We start from the raw sequence: 23,760 nt of genomic DNA on the forward strand, positions 1-23,760 counted from the left end.
GAGAATGCTGCTATTTCTAAAGCCTTAAATTTCATGGTGTCTTTTTCTCCTTAGCACAGGCTTTTCGCCTGCAGGTTAATTCAGGCTTGGTTTCTTTCAAAATGTTTGCTCCCGCTCTCCTCCTGACCAATTTGGCGATTTCAAACTGTTTTGTCATTTTTATAAACCAATAATTTGTAAACTATGAGGTCCACAACCTTACCATGTGCTACTATTATTCATTTTCCATCTGCATCATTTGTTCTCTCATTCCCTTGTTTCTTAGGTTAACGCAGTTTTTAATATCAATTATTATTTCAAATCAACACCTGTTTCACTGAATTTTGTCGCAATAAGTTGTTTTTTGCTCTGCATATTGATGTAAATATTGTATATTTGTGCTAATTTTGTTTCCGTCTAGGCTCTCTTTTGCTTGTTTTTTCATTTGCGCTTTCATTATGTTTTTTAGCATTTTTTCAACTCATATTATGTAAATTATTCCAACCCCCCTAATGTTTTCACTGAAGATGGCTCAAACGAGCCGAAACATGTCTGAACTTGTTTACTCCGTCTAATGACGGAATATATGATGTATTGAATAGGAGGATACTTTCATTTTTCGCCATTGTAAAGTGAAAACCGTCAATACGGAATGATTCTAATATCTTGTAACAGCTAAAGAGATGGTTCAGCTTACTAAGCCCAGGAAGCATGCTTGGGCAGAAATGGAACTCGCTAAAGAACCAAGTCAACTGGACAAACTTCTTGAATGAGAGAAAGTGTGCAGGAAAAATCATCTGCAGCATTAAACGTGCTTTTGATAAACACCAGCTGGCTCAAATTGAGCAGGATTTCAAGAAGAACAATACACGCGACTTTTATAAAACATTTAAAAGTAACTTGAGGAAATGCGACCTACCGAGCCTACAGTTCAGAGATTCCAATGGAAACCTAGCCCATAACGACAAGGAAAACTGCTGGATCCTTGCAAAATACTTTGAATCCCTTCTTAACTGCGAGGCCCCAATATCCAGATTCACATTTGAAGATAAAACAACAGTCCACCGAGATTCAGCTCCACCTACGAAAGAGGAAGTCAGACAGATTATCCAATCCTTGAAGAATAATAAAGCGCCGGGTGAAGATTCGATAATAGCTGAATTGTGGAAGTTTGCTAGTGACAATGCAGTGGAGAAATTAACGGACATCATACATGAAATCTGGAATACTGAAAGACTTCCAAGTGACTGGACATCTGCCCTAATCCACCCACTGCATAAGAAAGGCAACAAGTCGGATGTTAACAACTATCGTGGCATTTCCCTCTTACTTATAACCTATAAAAATCTCTTGAAAGCTCTTCAAATCAGGGCAGAAGAACAGCTAGATCCAGAGCTGGGTGATTACCAAGGAGGTTTCAGGAAAGGACGGTCATGTGTGGAGCAGATAATGAACCTGAAATCTGTCTTTTCATATCTTAAACTAAGGAATGGCGCAGAGAAATGAGTTATGAAGGAGTCGAAAGCGGAGTCACACTAGGCCACAAGAACAAGAACCTTTCAATTGACTGTCTAGCATTTGCAGACGATCTCGCGGTTTTCGCTGATTCCTTGGATGTGGCCACGAAGCAGATCAACCAGCTTCAAACACAAGCTCCGAAGGCGGGCCTCCAGATTTCCTTTGAGAAAACGAAATTCATTACAAACATCAAACTGGCGTCAAGTGAACTTGAAGGGACTCACGGAAAAGTCAAGTGAGTTGAAAAATTTAAGTATCTTGGTGAATGGATAGAACCTAACTTGTCCGAAAAAGAAGCCTTTTCTTCACGCATGAATAAAATGGAAATGGCTTACCATCTGACTAAAAATGTCTATAACAAAAGATCTATATCTCTGAATGCAAAAATCAAACACTATTGCACTGTTATCTGGCCAGAGGCTCTATATGCAGTGGAATGTCTCGCCATGAACAAAAGAGGCATGATGGAGAAATTGGAGGCCAAGGAAAGAAAGATTTTGAAAAAAATCTTAGGTCCAGTCAAAGACAACGGCGAGTTTAGGAGATGGCACAACCAGGAGTTGTACTCGCATGTGGAGAAAATAACTGATGTGATGCGAAAAAGGAGGATTATTTTTTATGGACACATGGCCCGAATGAATTCAACATGGTTAACCAACCGCATTTTCACTTTCCTTCAAGAGAAAAAGGCAAAGTGGGCATGGTTCAGTGAGGTACAGAAAGATCTGCAGGAGATTGGGATCTCATTTGAAGATATCCAGGAGTGTGTCCCACTTAAGAAAAAACTCCAAGAACATCAGAGTTTCCTACCAAAGCCGAAGATGAAAACTGGAAAGGCATGGACGGAAGGGCGAAAGGAGCAACACCGTATACGAATGAAGGAATACTGGACCAACATTAAAGCTCAAGGGAAACAGTTGAAATGACGTGGTCCTTAGTTGGCCGAAACGAAACAAGAAAGAAGAAAAGAATAATAATAATAATAATAATAATAATAATAATAATAATAATAATAATAATAATAATAATAATAATGGCATAGAAACCGCTAGAGCTCAAGTTGAAATTTTAAAGGAAATTGCCGAACAAACTGGTTTGCAGATATCGTTTGAGAAAACAGAAGTAATGACTAACATCAAAGAGGCTCCACCAAAACTCCATACAAAATACGGAGACATCACCCGAGTAGACAAATTCAAATACCTGAGTGAGATCATCATGAAAAATGGACTGGACAAAGAAGCACTTCAGGAGCGAGTACGCAAACTGGAAATAGCCTACCAAACATCCCGCACAATCTACAACAAAAAATGCCTTTCCCAAAACACCAAGATACGTCACTATGAAACAGTTCTGAAGCCAGTAGTTCTATATGCAGCCGAAACCCTGTCTCTAAATGCCAACAAAGGACTCCTTGAAGAACTGGAGAAAAGAGAACGCAAAATTGTGAGAGAAATCTTGGGATCAAAGTACAGAAATGGAATCCATCAAAAGAGATCCAACAAGGAAGTCTACAGCAAAATAGAGAAAATTACCAACACAATCAGAAAAAGACGGGCACGATTTTACGGTCATCTGAAAAGAATGGACGAAAGAAAGTTAACTAAAGAAATCTTTCACTTTTTTTATTCAAACCCCAAAACCACAATTCCCTGGTTTAGAAATACCAAAGAAGACCTGCAAATGCTACATATCTCAGATGAAGACGCCCTTAACAGAGATCTCTTCCGCAAGAAAATATTGATGAACGGGCTAAACCGAGACGAGCAACCGAAGAGAAGACACGGTGCCCCTTGGACAGAGGAGCGTAAGCAGGCCCACTCTCAAAGAATGAGCGAAATTTGGGCTCTAAAGAAGGCCAAGTTCAGTCTCAAATGCAACAAGACTTAACGTGGTCCTTGATGGCCCCAGCGAATTTTATATATAATGGATCTTAAGAATTAAACAAAAAATAAAAATGGTTACAACACTCGCAAAGTTTACAGACTGAAAACTGCCTTACATGTAAATAAACAGGTTGACAAACGTGACAACTATAAAGGACGTTGGAAGCGGCTAGAAACCCTAAGAGGGTGGATGGTTACTTTTGCATTGTGGGGAAAGAAATGTAGATATGTGTTACAAGCGATGGTAATTTCAAAAGACATTTAAGAAAGAAAAATAGACTTGAAAAGGGAAAATAGAAAGCACAAAATGAAAATTCAATATAAGATGAAAGTTAGTGGCGCTTTCAGATATGCATACTACATTACCAAACTAAGAAGAAAGAACAAAATAAGAAAACTCGACACAGAGGCATAATTAACTTGCATCCATACTAAAAACACTTCTAGTATGGAGCATAGGATTAATTATCTTAAGTTAAGGGACGCAGATTTACGGGAGGCAGTCTCGAGGAAAATTAAATTATATGTGCATTACTGAGTTTAAATAAAGAAAATGGACTTGCCTCCAAAATTAAAAAAGGGGTATGCTTAGCTGAAAAGCTAAGTTATATTGATGTTTAAATGACAAATGTGAATATCGAGGGTGAACTCCTATGCAAAATAAAAATTTACATTTAAATTAAATTAAGTCCAAAAAACAAGGAGAGACAGTGCTTACCCCGAGGTCGGTATCCCGTTGATGGAACGGAAGCCAAAGCATGTCCACCCACTAGGCTGGTCAGAATCAAAAGAAACTGTAGACAGCTTTGCTCCCATGAAGGAGCGAGAAGCCGTTAATGGTGCAACCCACGGATAGCCAATCATGCCATCAAATTTACTCCTCACATTCACATTTACCAATTAAAATTCTCGTTATACTGACCAATGAAGTCTCTTCATTCTTGATCATCTAAGTCTTTTGGCGTAACAGGAAGCAACTGAAAAAATCCTTCTAAAAATGACACATGTAGGTACTCGCTGCCTCAAAAGCTAAATGCATGTTTTCAAATATTAATAATAATTTTCTACAATAAAAATGTTTTCAATATAAATAGTCCAAAATGATAAAATAATTAATCAATATTTTTGAAACAATAGATCGATTTTTCAAAGCAATAAGTCCAATTCTCAAATGCCCAAATAATTAGATATTTTATACAACATTATTAATTTCTTTTAGAGTTTTTCAAAATACAATGAAGAGATTTTGCTGACTTCCCCACAGCTGTCCCAACTTTGGCTACATTTCCCCCCACTTAAAATTATGCCACGGTTCAATAAATAAACTTTAAATTTTGGGGAGCAAGGAATACACAACACAACACTACCGTATTCATTCTGTTCTCAACTGGAACGTCCATTATGCATTGAAGTATTCCATCCTGACCTCTAGTTTTGCTGACTTATGTAGCTGCTGACACTGGCCAGCTGCCAATAAACTCCCATACACTTTCAGTCCAACTATGGCAATCTGGTAACCTTCAGCCCAGCTCACCCATCTAGTGAACTGACCAGAAACAGACAGTGATGTATCATGCAGTATGGTGTAAGTAACTGCCGCAAGCTGGAACATTCCAACAACTCTGTCCCCAAATTGGATGGTAGCGACCAACAGACTTAGTGCGGCCTCCAGTCAGGCACAGTAGTTTGTCCACCAGATGGACAAAAGTGTTTGCAGCCACTGCAACACAAACAGATACACAGCATAAAAGGGGAATAGATGAAATCAGGCCAGCATCCAACCATTGTTTTGATGAATAACTGAAAAAGTTGAAGTTAAGGGTGTCTTTTCTGTTTGTTCCTAGTAGTTAATTTAGCATCACCCAACCGGTGGCTCAATAGCTCCAACAGGAGACTCCCTCCCACACTTGGGATTTGGGATACCAAAAACCCAGGTTAAGCACTATTCATAAATTTTTAAAACGAGATAAAAGATAAAATTAAAAACCTATAGGAGTTTACTCTAGACCCACAAGATTACAGCATAAAAACAAGATCATATATAACCCAAAATATAAGGAAAGAAATTCATTTACCAGAAAAACATACATTAATGAGGATACAACACAAACACATTATGATTCACCAAAATACCATTACACGCAATTTACTTCCAAACAATTGGAGCACAGCAGGTATGACAGGCCAGCACAAAAGAGAAAACATCCTCCAGGTAAATCAATTACCCAGACTAGACCTTCATTACAACTGAAATGCTATACACATACAACTTTAAGGGCAAATTAATATACTAACCATATCCTCATTTAATAATTAAGTTACCAAACTAGGTGCATTCTTAATTTTCAGAAAAGTAAAATGAATGGGGATGTTAAATTTTGAATGTTGCAAGTGAATCCAAACCAGGGAGACAATTAAACTTTACTATATTAGCTTGCAATGTTCCTCACATGACAGATCACGAAACTGAGGTTAGTAAGTCACTTCACAATGCATATTACTTTAAAAATTTAGTAGTGATAAGGATCAGCTTACGTAGCACATGTTACCACACCAAACAAGAGACTGCAATTTAAGCCTGAATACTGAAATGATGGTCACATTCAATTACTGTGAAAGGGTGTATCCCAAAATAAAATAAAAATAGTTCAAGAATGCACATATCAAAATCCAAATAACTGATATAGAAAATAAAAAGGCACAAATAACACCTTCATACCAGAAAATATCAGATAACAGCATGACACACCACTATTACCATGCCTGTCTATCTTCCAAGGTACAACATTACAAGGACACAATACACACAAACACACCCATGTGATGATCCCAAATCAAGAAGTACCAAAAGAAGAAAAAGGCAAAACATAACCTTCAATACTACTTGATTCATCATACTACATGAGACTACCCTAGAACCAGTATCGTACTCCCAGGAGGGCGTTAAACCCTCAGCACCTTAAGTCCTAAGTCTCAATTCACATGCCTTACCAAGGCACCCAAGACAAATACACATGACATCCACATTGACATATTTACAAATATGGATGGACAATAAAATAAAATAAAATAATATAAAAAATAAAATATAAAATATAAAATATAAAATATAAAATATAAAATATAAAATATAAAATATAAAATATAAAATATAAAATATAAAATATAAAATATAAAATATAAAATATAAAATATAAAATATAAAATATAAAATCAAATCAAATCAAATCAAATCAAATCAAATCAAATCAAATCAAATCAAATCAAATCAAATCAAATCAAATCAAATCAAATCAAATCAAATCAAATCAAATCAAATCAAATCAAATCAAATCAAATCAAATCAAATCAAATCAAATCAAATCAAATCAAATCAAATCAAATCAAATCAAATCAAATCAAATCAATACTGATCTGCATTTAGGGCAGTCGCCCAGGTGGCAGATTCCCTATCTGTTACTTTCCTAGCCTTTTCCTAAATGATTTCAAAGAAATTGGAAATTTATTGAATGCCACCCTTGGTAAGTTATTCCAATCCCTAACTTCCCTTCCTATAAATGAATATTTGCCCCAGTTTGTCCTCTTGAATTCCAACTTTATCTTCATATTGTGATCTTTCCTACTTTTATAAATGCCATTCAAACTTATTCGTCTACTAATGTCATTCCACGCCATCTCTCCGCTGACAGCTCGGAACATACCACTTAATCTAGCATCTCTTCTTCTTTCTCTCAATTCTTCCCAACCCAAACATTGCAACATTTTTGTAACGCTACTCTTTTGTAGGAAATCACCCAGAACAAATCGAGCTGCTTTTCTTTGGATTTTCTCCAGTTCTTGAATCAGGTAATCCTGGTGAGGGTCCCATACACTGGAACCATATTCTGGTTGGGGTCTTACCAGAGATATGCCCTCTCCTTTACATCCTTACTACAACCCCTAAACACCCCCATAACCTTAATTTACAATCCCATTTACGTGATTACCCTAATGAAGATCTTTCCTTATATTAACACCTAGATATTTACAATGATCCCCAAAAGGAACTTTCACCCCATCAACGCAGTAATTAAAACTGAGAGGACTTTTCCTATTTGTGAAACTCACAACCTGACTTTTAACCCCGTTTATTAACATACCATTGCCTGCTGTCCATCTCACAACATTTTCGAGGTCACGTTGCAGTTGCTCACAATCTTGTAATTTATTTATCACTCTATAGAGAATAACATCATCCGCAAAAAGCCTTACCTCCGATTCCACTCCTTTACTCATATCATTTATATATATAAGAAAACATAAAGGTCCGATAATACTGCCTTGGGGAATTCCTCCTCTTAATTATTACAGGGTCAGATAAAGCTTCACCTACTCTAATTCTCTGAGATCTATTTTCTAGAAAAATAGCAACCCATTCAGTCACTCTTTTGTCTAGTCCAATTGCACTCATTTTTGCCAGTAGTCTCCCATGATCCACCCTATCAAATGCTTTAGACAGGTCGATGTTTGTTCCTGTGTTACAGTGACTAAAATAGATAAAAGATGCATAAAAAACAAATGAATACAAATGAAATGAATATAGGTCTAACACTAAACAGATTTTCATTCCGTTGTACTCTTGTTGTTTCTTTGTTGTGAACATTGATAATAGAAATGGTGTTCACAGTTCCCCTGTGTTTTCTCGTTCACTGCAACAAATGACCCCCACTTCTATAATTTACTTTGTGTTCAGTGGGTAGTATTCCTAATGTGTCATTAATTTGACATTTTGTGACTAATATGAATAAATGTTAAATAATGGTAAGATAGCAGGAGGTTATCACCAATACAGGATTCATAACATATTTTTGAAATATTCTTTGTTATTCAGATTCATTAACTGGAGGGAATGTTGGTCTTGCTCTTTCCCAGACAGTCCTTATCTCTGGAGCGCTCCAGAACTGGATAAAACAATTTGGAGAAGTTGCCACTCAAATGACATCTGTGGAGAGGATTCTAGAGTACACAGCTGTTGAAAGTGAATCAGCTCTGGAATCCATTCCAGGTAAAATAATCCACTTACTAACTTCCTTCAGCTGGGCTGAATGGCTCAAATCATCATTAACAGAGATAAAGTCCAGTGTATATAATCATAACAGCTAAAAGGTCCAACAGCAATTATCTACACAACAAAATGGGCATGCTCTAAGGCCCAGTATAAAATAGTCCAAAGAATAAAATGATCCAAAACTTATATGGTCCATACAAGGTGAGTCTAAGCCTAATTCAAAGAATGTTTTATAGAAATAAGATCCAAAAGAAATAAGGACCTCGCTGACATGTGTAATGAACAAATCGTTAAGTGAAAGTGAATTTTAATAACTTTAATAGTATACATTGTAAAGTCTATGTTAGCATTTCCAAACACTGTAACGGTAGTTCCTGGGACCTAAAATAATAATTATTATTATTATTGTTCATTTTGGCCTACTAGGGACCACGGGTCTCGTCTTAACTCTTGGCTAAGGTCTTCTGCTTTTTCTTGTCCCAGTACACTTTCATTTTCTGGCTGAGTGCCTGCTTCCTTCCATCCGTCCACTTAGGTCTGGTGGTCCCTGTACGCTTTTTGCTTGTGAGGGACAGTTGGAAGACTCCCTGTAGGATGGCCTGGTGGTACTGAGATCGGTTCTCTTATGATCTCTAATGGGATCTCTAGTTCCTCTTGGTCTAATTTTACTGAGGTGATACACTTGGTCTTGGAAGAACTTCCCCTACTTGTCACTGTGAGGATTCTGTTGGTGAGCCTGCAGGGTTTCTGGCGGCTCATGTAGCCATTGAAAGTCCGTCGCCTTTTCCTCATACATGTGATTATGTCTTCCTGATGTTTGTGGAGTTCGTTGTTGTGCCTGATCCTGTAGGTGCCATCCTCTTCTGTTATGGGTCCTAGTATCCTCCTCCAGATCTTCCTCTCTTTAAGTTCTAGTTTCCTGAGTGGGCCCTTTTGATTCATCAACAGGCACTCAGAGGTGTAAAGTACAGAGGGTTTTACTACAGAGGTAGTGCTTCAGCTTTAGGTTCTTGGAGTGGTAGATGCTTTTACAGGAATGATAAGCCCTCTCTAACTTGGTGCACCTGATGTCTATGGCCAAAGCTTCGCTCTCGCTTGTTGCTGAGATCTATTCTCTTAAGAACTTGACTACAGGAACTTTACTTACAATGTTGTTTCCTAGTGGGATTGTAAAAGGAGCCTGCTTTATATTAGTGATAAACTCTGTCTTCTGTGGGTTTACCTTCAAGCTGGTTTTTGCTGCAATACTCTAGAGGCTCTGTAGTTGGTGAGTAGCCTCTTTCATGCTGTTGGCCAGCAGGATGAGATCATCAGCAAAGGCTAGACAGGGTGCACTGAGGTTGTCTTTTTTGTACCCAAGCTTCAGTCCTGCTTCTGATGGCAATATGACAGTCCATTCCCTGATGATTTTCTCTAGTACACAGTTGAAGAGGATGCAAGAGAGACCATCTCCCTGTCTGGATGAGAAAGCTCTTGGAGAGCTCAACCCTGAACGTAACTTTGGAGGTGGTGTTCGTCAAGGTAGCTTTGACCTGTCTGGTGGTCTTCTCATCTAGGCCTAGTTCTCACAGGGTAGAGAAGAGGGTCTGTCTATCTACTGAATTGCATGCCTTTTGGAAATCCACCCTAATGGCTACCCAGGTGTGTCCCCTTTGGCTCCTATATGTGAAGATGGTCTTGTGGTTTTTTATCTGCTCTGTGCAGGACTTACTGATGTGGAAACCAGCCTGGTATTCACTTAGTTGGCAGTCCAGCTGTTCGGTGACTCTAGTTAGCAGGGCTGTAGAGAAGATCTTGTAGGTCTCGCTGTTATTTTTCTTTGCGCAATGAAAGCCTGATAGTTGGGTTCATCCTAGCGCTGACTCCACTTGATCCAGGCTCTGTGCCTTTCTTCTATAGCTTGATCACACTCTGTGGTCCACCAGGGGTGCTTGCCTTTGATGGATGAAGCAGGGATGGTTTCTTGAGCGGCATCCAGTAGAGCCTTTTGTAGCGTAAGCCACCCTCATTTCTGTGCATTCTTCTAAAGGGTGGTCTGGAAAGCACAATCCTCATCGCTCAGCCGTTGGGTGTTGAACCTAGGTATCCTCAAGACCTTTGGGGTTTTGGGTGCTCTCCTCAAGGGTTGTAGGTTGGTCTTTCATAGAGAGAGACAGTGGTCAGAGTCGAGATTGGCTCCTCTCAAGACCTTGACGTTCTGTATTTACCTGTGGCATCTCCTGTCAATAGCCACATAGTCTAACTGAAATACACCCAGCATGTGATTTGGACTCTTCCAGGTCATGGCCTTCTTAGGCAATCGCTTGAATGCGGTTGATTTTAAGACCAGGTTGTATTTGTCACAAAGGTCTATGAGTCACTCGCCATTTCTGTTGGTCCTTTTGTGGGCTGGGTAACTGCCTACTATCTTGCGGTATTTCTTCTCCTACCGACTTGTGCGTTGAAGTCGCCCATGAGTATGGTGGTATGGTGATTTGGGATCTGGTCTAAGATCTCTTGAAGGGTGTTCCAGTAATACTCTACTGCTTCCAGATCTTTCCTGTTGGTGTCGTTTGTGGGTGCATGGCAGTTAACTATGGCGTACGCTCTTTTGTGGGACCTGAAGGATAGTGAGGAGATTCTGCCATTGGGCGAGATGAATTCTAATATACAGTCGAACATTCTATGGTGTACAGCAAAGCCAGTACCCAGGTGTGGAACTGTCTTCATCACCATCTTACCCGGTTTCCCTTTATAGATCTGGTGTCTTTGGGTTTCCATTACATCTTCATCTATGAACCGAGTCTCTTGTAGTGCTGCTATCTTGATGTTATACTTTTCCAGAAAATCAAGGGTGTGTTTGAGTTTACCTACCTTTAACACGGAGTTTATGTTCACTGTAGCTAGGTGCTTTATCTGTTGCTGTTTATGTGAGGGCAGTAGTGTTGGAGTACATGGAGGTGCAGGCTCCCCAGAATCCGATAACCTGCTTGCCCCATCATGACTGGGGGTGGATTGGTACCACCTGGGATAATATTTTTGTTAATATTTCTCTTCACGTTGAGTCCAACAAGTATATATGTGCTGTCACCCTAGTGGGTAACGGTTGTTAACTCTCAAGGTTGTTAGCCCTGAAGTAAATTTTAACTGACATGTCATACCCTCTGCCCATTATAACAGTGGACAGTAGATTGCCTCCTTCGCCAGCTCCACTGTACCAAAGTCCATCTTCTCCGCCTTTGCTGCCATTGATATCTTTTTAATGAATTTATGAGTCATTTCCTCCACAAAGGTTTAATTAAGCCTTTGTTCTTGCTCTTTCCCAGTCAGTCATTATCTCCAGAATGCTCCAGTACTGGATAAAACAATTTGGAGAAGTTGCCAGTCAAATGACCTGACACAAATTAAAACACAAGAAAACAAACTTATTGTAACAGACCAACATTATCTTACAAACAATATCACAGTTTATGCAGGGGAAAATGACAGCTCATCTTTCTTCTTCCTCTCCTGTGACCAAAATTATTATTATTATTATTATTATTATTATTATTATTATTATTATTATTATTATTATTATTATTATTATTATTATTATTATTATTATTATTATTATTATTGAGCCTCTGTGAGTCAGGCAGAAGCACACTGGCCTCTCACCGCTGGGTTTCATGGTTCAAATCCCTATCTCTCCATGTGAGATTTGTGCTGGACAAAGCAGAGGCAGGACAGGTTTTTCTCCAGGTACTCCTGTTTTCCCCTGTCATATTTCATTCCAGCAACACTCTCCAATATCTTTTCATTTCATCCATCATTCATTAATCATTGCCCCAGAGGAGTGCGACAGGCTTCAGCAGCTGGCACAATTCCTATCCTCGCTGCTAGATGGGGGCTTCATTCATTCCATTCTTGACCCAGTCGAATGACTGGAAACAGGCTGTGGATTTCATTATTATTATTATTATTATTATTATTATTATTATTATTATTAATTTTTTTGATTCGTTGTGCCCAACTGTGGAGCACGTTTGAGCTTATTTTGCACAATGTTTCTTCTTCTTTTCTTCCCAATATCTCTTCATTTTTTCACTGTGTTCCTTTCTGCGTGTTTCTGTCCAGCCTGTACTTTTTCTTGTTGGTTTCTCTGCAAATTTATATTTGTTTACTAAGCTTCTAAATTTCATTCTATCTTGAATGGTTTCGTCCTCAATACCCATTTCTTGTAGATCTTCATGAATTTCTACTAACCAATTGTTGCGGATTTTCAGGGTTAGAGCTAGATTTAGAATTTTCTTTGTCAGCCTGTTGTTATCCATTCTGTGTAGGTGTCCGTAGAATTTTAGTCGTCTCTTTCTGATGATATCCGTGATTTTTTCTGTGAATTGAAAAATTTCGTGTCGTTTCTTTTTCATCCAAATTCCATTTTCAAACTCCGGTCCCAGGATTTTTCTGAGAATTTTCCTCTCTTGTTTCTCAATGCTTTTCATTTCTGACTTGCCGCCAATAATCAGTGTTTCAGATGCATGAAGTGCCTCTGGTTTGATGACTGTATTGTAGTGTCGTAATTTTGCATTTTTTGATATACATCTTTTGTTGTATCTGTTCCATGTGATTTTGTAAGCCCTTTGCAGTTTAGCAGTTATTTCTTTGTTAGCTTCCTGATTTAACCCTGCTGGCTGAATAATTTCACCTAGATACTTGAATTTGTCTACTTGGGAAATTATTCCACATTTGGTGATTAATGGTTGATTGTCGAATCTTGATTTAGTTCCTTCCATAAACTGCGTATTTTCAAATGAAATTTGAAGTCCGGTTTTTGCGGCTATTTCATGCAATTTTTCTATGGAGTGGATTGCTTCTTGTCTGTTGTTCGAAAGGATCGCAAGATCGTCTGCGAAAGCTAAGCAATCAAGGTGAAGTTTGTCTTTAAGAAGTCTGCCAATGTTTATACCTTTAGTTTCTTTTCTCCATTGACGAATCACTTTTTTTCCAAAACTAAACTGAATAGTAGTGGGGATAGTCCATCTCCCTGTCGGACACCAGTTCTGATTTTGAACAGTTCAGAAATTTCTCCCAAGAACTTAACTTTTGATGTTGTGTTGGTCAGAGTTTGTTTAATCAATTCCCTCAGTTTCCTGTCGACTTGAAATTCCTCTAGTATGTTGAACAGGGTCTGCCGATCTATGGAATCATATGCCTTTTTGAAGTCAACAAAGATGTTCACTGTTTGTTTGGTTTTGCGAATCTGTAGTATGGTTTTTAGGTTTAGGATTTGTTCTACGCAGGATCTCCCTTTTCGGAATCCAGCCTGATAATCTTCGATCAAGTGGTCTGTTTGTTTCTCTAATCTATTACGTAGAGCGTTAGAGAAGATTTTATATACGAGTGAGAGGAGAGAAATTCCTCTGTAGTTATTAATATCTGATTTGTCTCCTTTCTTGTGAAGTGGGTGAATCAATGCACATTTCCAATCCTCCGGAATTTCTTCAGAAAACCAGATGTCCTGTAAGATTTTTTGAATACTCTGGGCCAGTTTGTCACCACCAATTTTCAACATTTCAGCGATTATTCCATCTTCTCCTGGTGCTTTGTTGTCCTTTAAATCTCTGATTATTTGTTTGACTTCTTGTAATGTGGGGGTTTTTGAATCTGGATTAGGTGTTGGTTTTTCATAGGTGAATTGTTCTTTCGGAGATTCACAGTTTAAAAGGTCCATGAAATGGTTTACTAGGAGTTCACAATTTCCCTTTGTACTTGTTTCCAAAGTTCCATCTGTACGTTTGAAACAGAGACCAGGTGCCCGGTAATTGGATAATTCTTCTCTGAATGTTCTGTAGAAGTTCCGTGTATTGTTTTTCTTGAAATCTTCTTTGATTTCTGCCAGTCTGTTTTGATAATATTTTGGTTTTTAGATCTAATGATTTTTGAGGTTTGATTCTGTGTTTTGAAGAATTCATCACGATTTTGATCAGTTTTATGGGAACTCCAGTTTAGTCAGGACCTAATTCTGGCTTCTATGGCCTTGTCACATGTGTCATTCCACCACCTGTGTTTGCATTTCCTTGGGGGTTGCTGATGTTTTGTGAAGCTTTCAAGAGTGTGTCCTTGAATTCTAGCCAGTTTGAAGGAGCATCGTTGGAGATATTCGCAAGGAAATTGTCTGAGTTCTGTCTCAGAAATTCAGGGTCGATTCTTGGGTTTCTGATTGTTTTGGTTTTCTTCCTGTTGGGTTGAAACTTTACTTTAACAAGAGATAGGTGGTGGTCGGTGTCAATAATTCCCTTTTTGACTTTAACGTTCATAATTTCTTTTTGGTTTTTCTTGGAAATAGCCACATGGTCCAGTTGAAATTCTCCTAAATGCATGTTCGGGGATCTCCATGTCATTTTCTTTTGTGGAAGTGCCAGGAAGTGGGTTGACATCAATTTTAGATCGAAATTCTCGCAGAAGCCAATTAGATGTTCTCCATTTTTATTCAAATCAAATCAAAATCTCTTTACTTGCAAATGAGGTGTCTACCTCGGTGGCAAATGGTACACTAAAATACATTATTGTCAAGCACTAAATATTAAATTAACAAGAAGAAAATTTTCCTATAATACAATATTATACAATTTACACTAACAATTTTTTCTATTAAACACACAGCTCATCCTTAATAAATTTATATTGTTTATAAAATACTACTTATAATATCTCCTGTACTACTTACAAATATAGTCAACTGATATACAGTATGTGGAATTACTTCAAATGATACTGTACAACTGGTATAAGATTAAAATTTACATTGCATTTATTTACTTTTTTTTTTTTTTTTACCCATTCTGGAACCTAAGTAGCATAACGACCTGCTGCGTCTTAACCACAGCCCGTTTTGCCACCACTTTTCAGAGTTCCTGAAGAGCCTTCACAGCTACCGTAGCGGTCCCAGGACCCTCGAAGTCCCCACTGTACTCCACTCGTACAGGCAGTCCCCTACTTTGGCTCTCCAAACTCCTTAGACCAGGGGATGGAATTAATTTATTCACACACATATTTTATTTACATTAACCTGCACTGGTCGAATGCCCTCTAACATTTCATTTATTTTCTCTGTTCCTGTTTATTCTCTTCTTGAATATCTGTACAGATTTTGGAAAAGGATCAAACACTACCCCTGGTAAACTGTTCCACTCCTTCACACCCTTCCCAATGAATGAAAATTTACCCCAATTGCTTCTGCTAAAATTCCTTCTAATTTTATATTTGTGGTCAGTCCTGCCGATATAATTATTTTCCAACTGAAGCCTCTCACGGATATCTCCCCATGCTTCTTCTCCTGTATAGGCTCTATATAATCCTATAAGTCTAGTTTTCTCCCTTCTCTTACTTAAAGTTTCCCACCCAAGTTCCTTTAACATTTCTGATATACTACTCTTTCTCCTGAAATTCCCTGTTACAAATCTTGCTGCTTTCCTCTGCACACGATCTACTTCTTTTATTAGGTATTCTTGGTGAGGATCCGAAACACTGTTTGCATATTCCAATAATGGACGAACCATACTTAAGTAACTTTTCTCTTTTAATTCTTTGTTGCATCCTTTAAGTAGCTTCATTATGACATGTAACAATCTGTATGCTTTCCCAACAATGTCATCGACATTACCCTTCCAGTGCAAATTACTTTCAAATCTCACACCTAAGTATTTGCACTTGCCATCTTTTGGGATAACTACCTCATCTTGGATTCTGGAGGGATATCTTGGATTCTGGAGGTCAAATGGACTGTATCACGATTGACATGTCTAAAGCATTTGATAGGGTGGATCATGGGAGAATACTGGCAAAAATGAGTGCAATTGGACTAGACAAAAGAGTGACTGAATGGGTTGCTATATTTCTAGAAAATAGATCTCAGAGAGTTAGAGTAGGTGAAGCTTTGTCTGACCCTGTAATAGTTGAGAGGGGAGTTCCTCAGGGCAGTGTTATCGGACCTTTATGTTTTCTTATACATATAAATGATATGAGTAAAGGAGTGGAATCGGAGGTAAGGCTTTTTGCGGATGATGTTATTCTCTATAGAGTGATAAATAAGTTACAAGATTGTGAGCAACTGCAACGTGACCTCGAAAATATTGTGAGATGGACAGCAGGCAATGGTATGTCGATAAACGGGGCTAAAAGTCAGGTTGTGAGTTTCAAAAATAGGAAAAGTCCTCTCAGTTTTAATTACTGCGTTGATGGGGTGAAAGTTCCTTTTGGGGATCATTGTAAGTATCTAGGTGTTAATATAAGGAAAGATCTTCACTGGGGTAATCACATAAATGGGATTGTAAATAAAGGGTACCGATCTCTGCACATGGTTATGAGGGTGTTTAGGGGTTGTAGTAAGGATGTAAAGGAGAGTGCATATAAGTCTCTGGTAAGACCCCAACTAGAGTATGGTTCCAGTGTATGGGACCCTCACCAGGATTACCTGATTCAAGAATTGGAAAAAATCCAAAGAAAAGCAGCTCGATTTGTTCTGGGTGATTTCCGACAAAAGAGTAGCGTTACAAAAATGTTGCAATGTTTGGGTTGGGAAGAATTGAGAGAAAGAAGAAGAGCTGCTCGACTACGTGGTATGTTCCGAGCTGTCAGCGGAGAGATGGCGTGGAATGACATTAGTAGACGAATAGGTTTGAATGGCGTCTATAAAAGTAGGAAAGATCACAATATGAAGATAAAGTTGGAATTCAAGAGGACAAACTGGGGCAAATATTCATTTATAGGAAGGGGAGTTAGGGATTGGTATAACTTACCAAGGGAGATGTTCAATGAATTTCCAATTTCTTTGAAATCATTTCAGAAAAGGCTAGGAAAGCAACAGATAGGGAATCTGCCACCTGAGTGACTGCCCTAAATGCAGATCAGTATTGATTGATCCAAAGTATATTCAAATTCAGTTTTAAAACTCCTGTTTGTAAATGTTGTAACAGTTGATTTGCCTCCATTAACCTTCATATTATTCTCTTCAACCCATTGTTGGATACTCTCAAGGTCCCTTTGTAATTCTGAACAATCCTCAATGTTATTTATTTCCCTATAAACAATTATGTCATCTGCATACAATCTTATTTTTGATGTTATATTTTTCCCTAAATCATTTACGCATATTAAGAAAAGTAACGGACCGATTATACTACCCTGTGCAATTCCCTTACAAACTTTCTCTTCCTGCGATACATTATTTCCTCTTTTGACTTTCTGAACCCTTGAATTTAGAAATGTTTTTATCCAACATGTAACCCTTACGCCCAATCCTTTTCCTGCCAATTTCTTTAATAATATTCCATGTTTCACTCTATCAAAGGCTTTGGAAAGATCTATGGCTATGCAATCTAACTGTCCTCCTGAATCCAATTGATCTGATATGTCCTGCTGAAATCCCACCAGTTGTGCCTCACAAGAAAATTTCTTTCTAAATCCATACTGGCTCCTCATGAACCAATTTTTATCATCACATATTCCTCTGATGTACTTTGATATTAAACTCTCCAGTATTTTACAAACTATACTGGTCAGGCTGAATGGTCTGTAGTTCTCTGGTTTCCTTTTATCACCCTTTCCTTTATAAATTGGTATTATTATAGATTCCTTCCATTCCTTTGGTATTACACTATTATTTATGACATATTCAAAGATAAATTTTAAATAAGGCACTATGTACCACCCCATTGTCTTTAACACCTCCCCAGTAATTTGATCACTTCCTGCTGCTTTTCCTTGCTGAAGCAGTTGGATTTCTCTGAAAATATCTTCATTTGTGAATGAGAAGCTTCTTGTTTCCCTCTGTGTCTCTCCCTCTCTATCTTCTGTTTCAGTTTTCAACTCCTGATAATCATCTACTGAATCTCTGAATTCCCTACTAAATAGGTTTGCTTTCTCAGTATCTGTTAAATAGTGTTCACCCCCTTCTCCCACCATTGTAGGAATTTGGATTCCTTTTCCTTTTTGATTCCTGATTATGAATACAGCTTTTTCCATTTCTCTTTGTGGTCATTACCCTCTTGAAGTATGCCATTCATATAATTCTCTTTTGCTTCCTTTTTCACTCTATTCAGTTCCCTCATTAACTGTTTTCTAGTTTCTCTACTCTCCCTACCCTCTTTAATTTTCCTGTTTACTATTCTATATTTTATTTTTATTTTTCTTATTTCCCTTGTATAATAAACAGGGTCTGAGGTAATTTTACCCTTCTTAACAGGTACAAATCTCTTCTCTCCTTCCCAAATGATTCCTTTAAATTTAGCCCAAAGTGTATCTACATTACTCCCTTCACTTATCCAACAACTGAATTGTGATTTAAGGTAAGTCCCAAATTCATCAACTTTAGTTTTTCTGTACAATTTCTTTGTCTTGTGTGACCCTCTTATTAAGCGTTTTTGGTACCAGTCCTACATCCATTATTACAGCCTTATGGTCACCTACTCCCTCAATTACCTTAGTTTTATCAACAATTTCCCATGGTTTAACCAAGAATACATCTAGTAAGTTATTGAGACGAGTCGGTTCTTGTACTGCCTGTGTAAATCCTCCCTCCCAAATTAACTTTTTGCCAATTTATGTTCATGGGCTTCACTTGCAGCTCCATTCCATTCAACTTCAGGCAAGTTTAGATCTCCCCCAATTATTACCATATCATTATGTATTTTTTTATGAGTATAATTTATTTTCTCAAATATTTCCATGTCTCTTTCCTCTCTTCCAGGCCTGTATGTTCCTATAATTCCCACCTCCTTCATATTATCACAAACTAATTTTATCCCTAATATTTCATCCCTTACATCGGTAAACCATTCATGTGAACAATAAGTTTCCTTCACCAGAATAAACACCCCTCTCCCTTTTTAACTTCTCGGTCTCTACGATAGACTGTGTACCCTTCTGGAAATACTTCTCTATTACCCACCCCTTCTCTCAACCACGATTCCACATCTATCACCACATCAGTCTCATAAGATTCCATCAATGTACCGAATTTTAATTGTTTATTTACTACACTCTGACAGTTTACCAAGAGCAATCTCAGACCCCCTTCCTCCCTAAAACTTGACTGTTGCAATTGGGTAACTTGAAATTTCTTACTTTTCTGAGTTTCATTTTCTAGTTGACTGAGCCAGCTTGAAGTACCGCTGGCTCTTTCTACTAGTTTTCCTGGTCAGTATTATAACTCAAGGGAGTTGCCTTTTTTACAGTACATATCTTAAGATTTATAAAATCTATAACAATATTTGCTATCTTTCGTTTACCTGAATTGTTTAGATGAAGGCCATGCTTTGTGTAACAGTGTCTCTCGAAACTGCTGCTATCAATTACCTGTGTATTACAAAAATGTTTACAAATTTTAACCATAGCTGTATTAACTTTGTCCACTTCAATTGTTCACACACGAGTCCCTAATCAAATCATGCCTGTGGGGCACATTCACTACAAATATGTTAGTGTGAGTCAGCTTACCTGGTTCTTTTGTGAGCAGGGTAAAGTCCTACAGTGGTTCTAAATTTCTTCTCTTTGCCAATTTGTGCATTGAAGTCTCCCAGCAGAATTTTGACATGATGTTTTGGAATTTTGGCTGTAGTTTCTCCTAGTAATTCCCAGAAGTCATCTACCTTCTGTGGGTCTTTTTGATTGTAATTGTTTGTAGGTGCATGTGCATTGATTAGTGTATAAGCTTAGTTTCCTGATTTGATTGCCTTTAGCGAAATTCTTTCAGAAGGAGATGTAAAAATATAATACCAAATTTGTGATACTTTTTCTCACTGCAAAACCAGTGCCAAATTGTAATATTTTGTTAGGGAGGAGGGTAGCTGGTTTACCTTTATAAATTCTATAGTTTCCTGATTCAAAATGATTTTCATCACTGTACCTAGTTTCTTGGAGTGCCAGAATTTGGATATTGTGTTAGTCTAATGTGTCTGTTAAGTGCTTCAACTTTCCAATTTTGCAAAGTGTGCTGATGTTTAAAGTGCCAATAAAATGTTTTTCCTTCGGGCGAAGAGATTTGGGAAGCTCCGATACATTCCCGCATGATGTTCTCGGTCCCCCAGAATCCGATGACCGAGAAAACCTAGTATGAATACTAGGGCTTGGGGTAGTAGTATCATTAACTGACGTTGGCATCATGCTAGTAAGTTGAAGATAATGGGGAGATTGATCTTTGTCAATCCCATAGTTACAACTAAGGTATTGAGCCTCAGAGGTTGCCTCAAGATGTTTTCTGGCTGTGCCTGTTTTTGGTCTGCGAGAGGTATTTTATTTCCCTCAAGCCCTCCGGACAAGTCCGGTGAGCCCCCCGATCCGACACCTGGGGCGCTATTAAGTGTTTACGTCCACTTATTAGTATTAGTATCATTATTATTTACGATCGCATTTTTTGTGAGGTTATGTCGTGAAACATGTGATGTATGTATATATATTTATAAAAGAGTTTAGTTAATGTAAGAACCTGTAATTCATAATATATAATTTATTATTGCCTGTATATATGATGTATAATCCACACTACAGTATTGTGCAGCACATTGTAATATCCAAAATAACACTAGGTAAGACGGGAACTATGGAGAACCTTCTTTCCAATTGTAACTCTGTATTAAGCACTCTAGACTTTTACTAGAAGATATGCCGTGACATATCCTTCTAGAAGCCTGGCCAGGTGACACACACAAGGAAGTGGTCTTGATGATGGAGTGGAGTTATTGTTTAGCTAGAGTTGTTTTTGTGAGCATATGTTGCGTTTAAGCCGACATGCTAATGTAAGCAGTCAGCAGTCAACTGTTTCAAGGCTGCAGTCTCCATGTGCTTAGTGATAGGCAGTTGTTAAAAATGGTGGTTTGTTGATGTGTGTGTTTTGTTTATGATGGCAGTTGATCAGGTTATGTGCAGGTTTAATGTGTAACTTGTAAATAATTAATTGTAAATAAAAATATATGTATGCAAGTAGACGGCATTTTGTGTGCGTCTTTGTGGGTACATCAGTTATTATTATTATGTCTCACAGGATTTTGTTATACTTATATTCTCAATTTTTGGCCACATGTGCAGATTCTGTTCATCATCAACACATCATATGCAAATAGGGGTGCATAACCTCTAAATGACATATCATAAACAAACAAGGCTGCACAATTTCTAGGTGAGCATTAGAGAACATACATTATTTAACAAAAATGTTACTTACTGTGTGATCACATCTCCCCTCTGAATATGTCACATCTCACCCTGCATTATTAAACATTATTATTTACTGCATTTATCTGGTAATTATTATGATTAGAAACCGTTACAGCATTAGTCAAGATACAAATTGTTATAAAATATTCCTTCACATACAATAATTTTATGTATATTTTTTTGTGCAGATAAGAAACCTCCTGATGTATGGCCTGAAAGAGGAGTAATAGTATTCAGTCATGTATTCTTGCAGTATGGGAGAAAAGATACACCAGTTCTGAAGGATGTGAGCTTCACTGTTCAAGAAAATCATAAGGTAAGTGCAAGTATTGCAGCTGAAATATGAATTCTCCTGCTTTATTATGTCAAAACTGTATCACTCATTAAAAAAATTTAAAACAAACATTTATTTGTCTTTGCAAGACTTCATTTCTCACACTCTATCTCTTTGGCTTCAGTAATATACTACTTCATTCTTGCTGCCTGCACTCAGTTTTTGTCCTTTGCCAGTGACCAGATCTCAGTTGCCTGTTTCATAATAAGTATGCAATATACCCTGTGCATTATTTCTTTAGTCTTAATTTGTATAATTTCTTCCATATTGTTGTGGGTGGGGTTAACTTTACTCAAGGGAACCTATCCCCTTAAAAGCGCGTCCCCAGGTGGCAGATAGGGGGATTTCCTATAGGGATGATCTTCGGATCCGTGGACCAACAGGTAGCTTAATTCCTGGGGGCTTTAAAATGCTGGGAGACCCTCTCTCCAGGGATCATAAATATGGAGGGCCCTAACTCAGGTTGATATGTGAAGCCTTCAATGGCATCTGCAGTGGAGAAGATAGACCTCAGTACAGTATAGTGCTTGGGTTCTAAGAGTAAAAGGTATGTGGTGATCATATACCATAGAAAGTCCTCATCAGTGGACTAGACGCAGGGATAAGTGAAGCTTCTCTGGTGGTAGGGAAGGTGGATAAAGTCTGCAGCAGTTTCAGAACCTCCAGTCATCATAACTATTGTGCCACTGGGGATAGGGGGATAGGTTCAGAGTCTGTCAATGAACATGTGATTATTGATGTGCAGTAGCACTCCCACGCTAAAAGATATCATGCACAGGCGTCTTCTTCAGAAGTTAGTTTAACACACCACTACAAGTCCTGTGGCAAATGGGGAGTTGCGACGGGAGCAGGTTTGTGCAGTCTGGGTGCTCCTAGTGACAACCCAGCACGTAGGCTACGAATGTGTAATCAGCAATAAACTTCATTAAACTGCTGAAGATGATCATATAATTGATCAAAACTATGAATTCATGACAATCATATCATATCATATCGATTTATTGATTAGGTGGAAAATAAAATCCTTTCTTAAAAAGAAATAAAGAATGAATGATCACCATTTTGCTTGAGGAGAAGATGTAAAGCAATTCATGTGCTGTGTTTGTGACTGAGCAGGCCTCACCAGCGTTTTGCCCAAGTGTTTCAGTGGCCTCATCAGTTGGATGCTACACTTTTCCAAGATGCTGGTGGCTATTGCACTGTTAAGACACCACTGCAAGTCTCCTTTGTAGGACAATACAGTGATAGTACAGTAGGGGAAGCATGTGCCTCCCCTTGTATAAATGCCTGCCTTTGGCCTTTATAGCAAAAATTAAGTTTCCAGAAGGAAACCATAATTTAATTTCATTGATTGCAAATGTCAAAAACATTAGCTCTTTCATGGCTCCTACATAAAAGGCTTGCAGTGGTATCTGAATAGCGCACTAGCCAACAGCACCTTGGAAAAGTGTAGCATTCAACTGATGAGCCCACAGCTACATTGGGGTAAAACTTTGGTAATTTTACAATTGAGAAGGCCTAAAGAGCTTAAATGTTTTTAACATTCGCTATCGATAAAATTAAATTATAGTTTCCTTCTGGAAACTTAATTTTTGAGACAATGATATAAATTTTTGACCAGAATTAAAAAGATTTAGGATCAATATATTAGCACTGAGTGAAACTAGAAGACCAGGCGAAGGGCAAATTAAAGAACAACGAGGCGTTTACACTTACGTTTTGAAAGGAAAGGATAATCATGAGCCCTGCATTCATGGAGTTGGTTTGCCATTGTGAACAAATATCACAGTCCAAGGAGAAGTTCTGTGGAACGTTGAACA

General features: G+C 38.0%; 1 protein-coding gene across 1 annotated transcript in view; it reads left to right on the forward strand.

The window, feature by feature from the left end:
* Positions 1–23,760, forward strand: part of LOC136866831 (ATP-binding cassette sub-family C member 4) — a 288,334-nt gene that overhangs the window by 237,338 nt on the left and 27,236 nt on the right. Inside the window, exons 17-18 of the mRNA XM_068226858.1 lie at positions 8,254–8,427; positions 21,795–21,922. Coding sequence (XP_068082959.1) covers positions 8,254–8,427; positions 21,795–21,922 — 302 coding nt within the window. The remainder of the gene's footprint in view (positions 1–8,253; positions 8,428–21,794; positions 21,923–23,760) is intronic.

Source organism: Anabrus simplex, chromosome 3, assembly GCF_040414725.1.
Source record: "Anabrus simplex isolate iqAnaSimp1 chromosome 3, ASM4041472v1, whole genome shotgun sequence".
Classification (NCBI taxonomy): domain Eukaryota; kingdom Metazoa; phylum Arthropoda; class Insecta; order Orthoptera; family Tettigoniidae; genus Anabrus; species Anabrus simplex.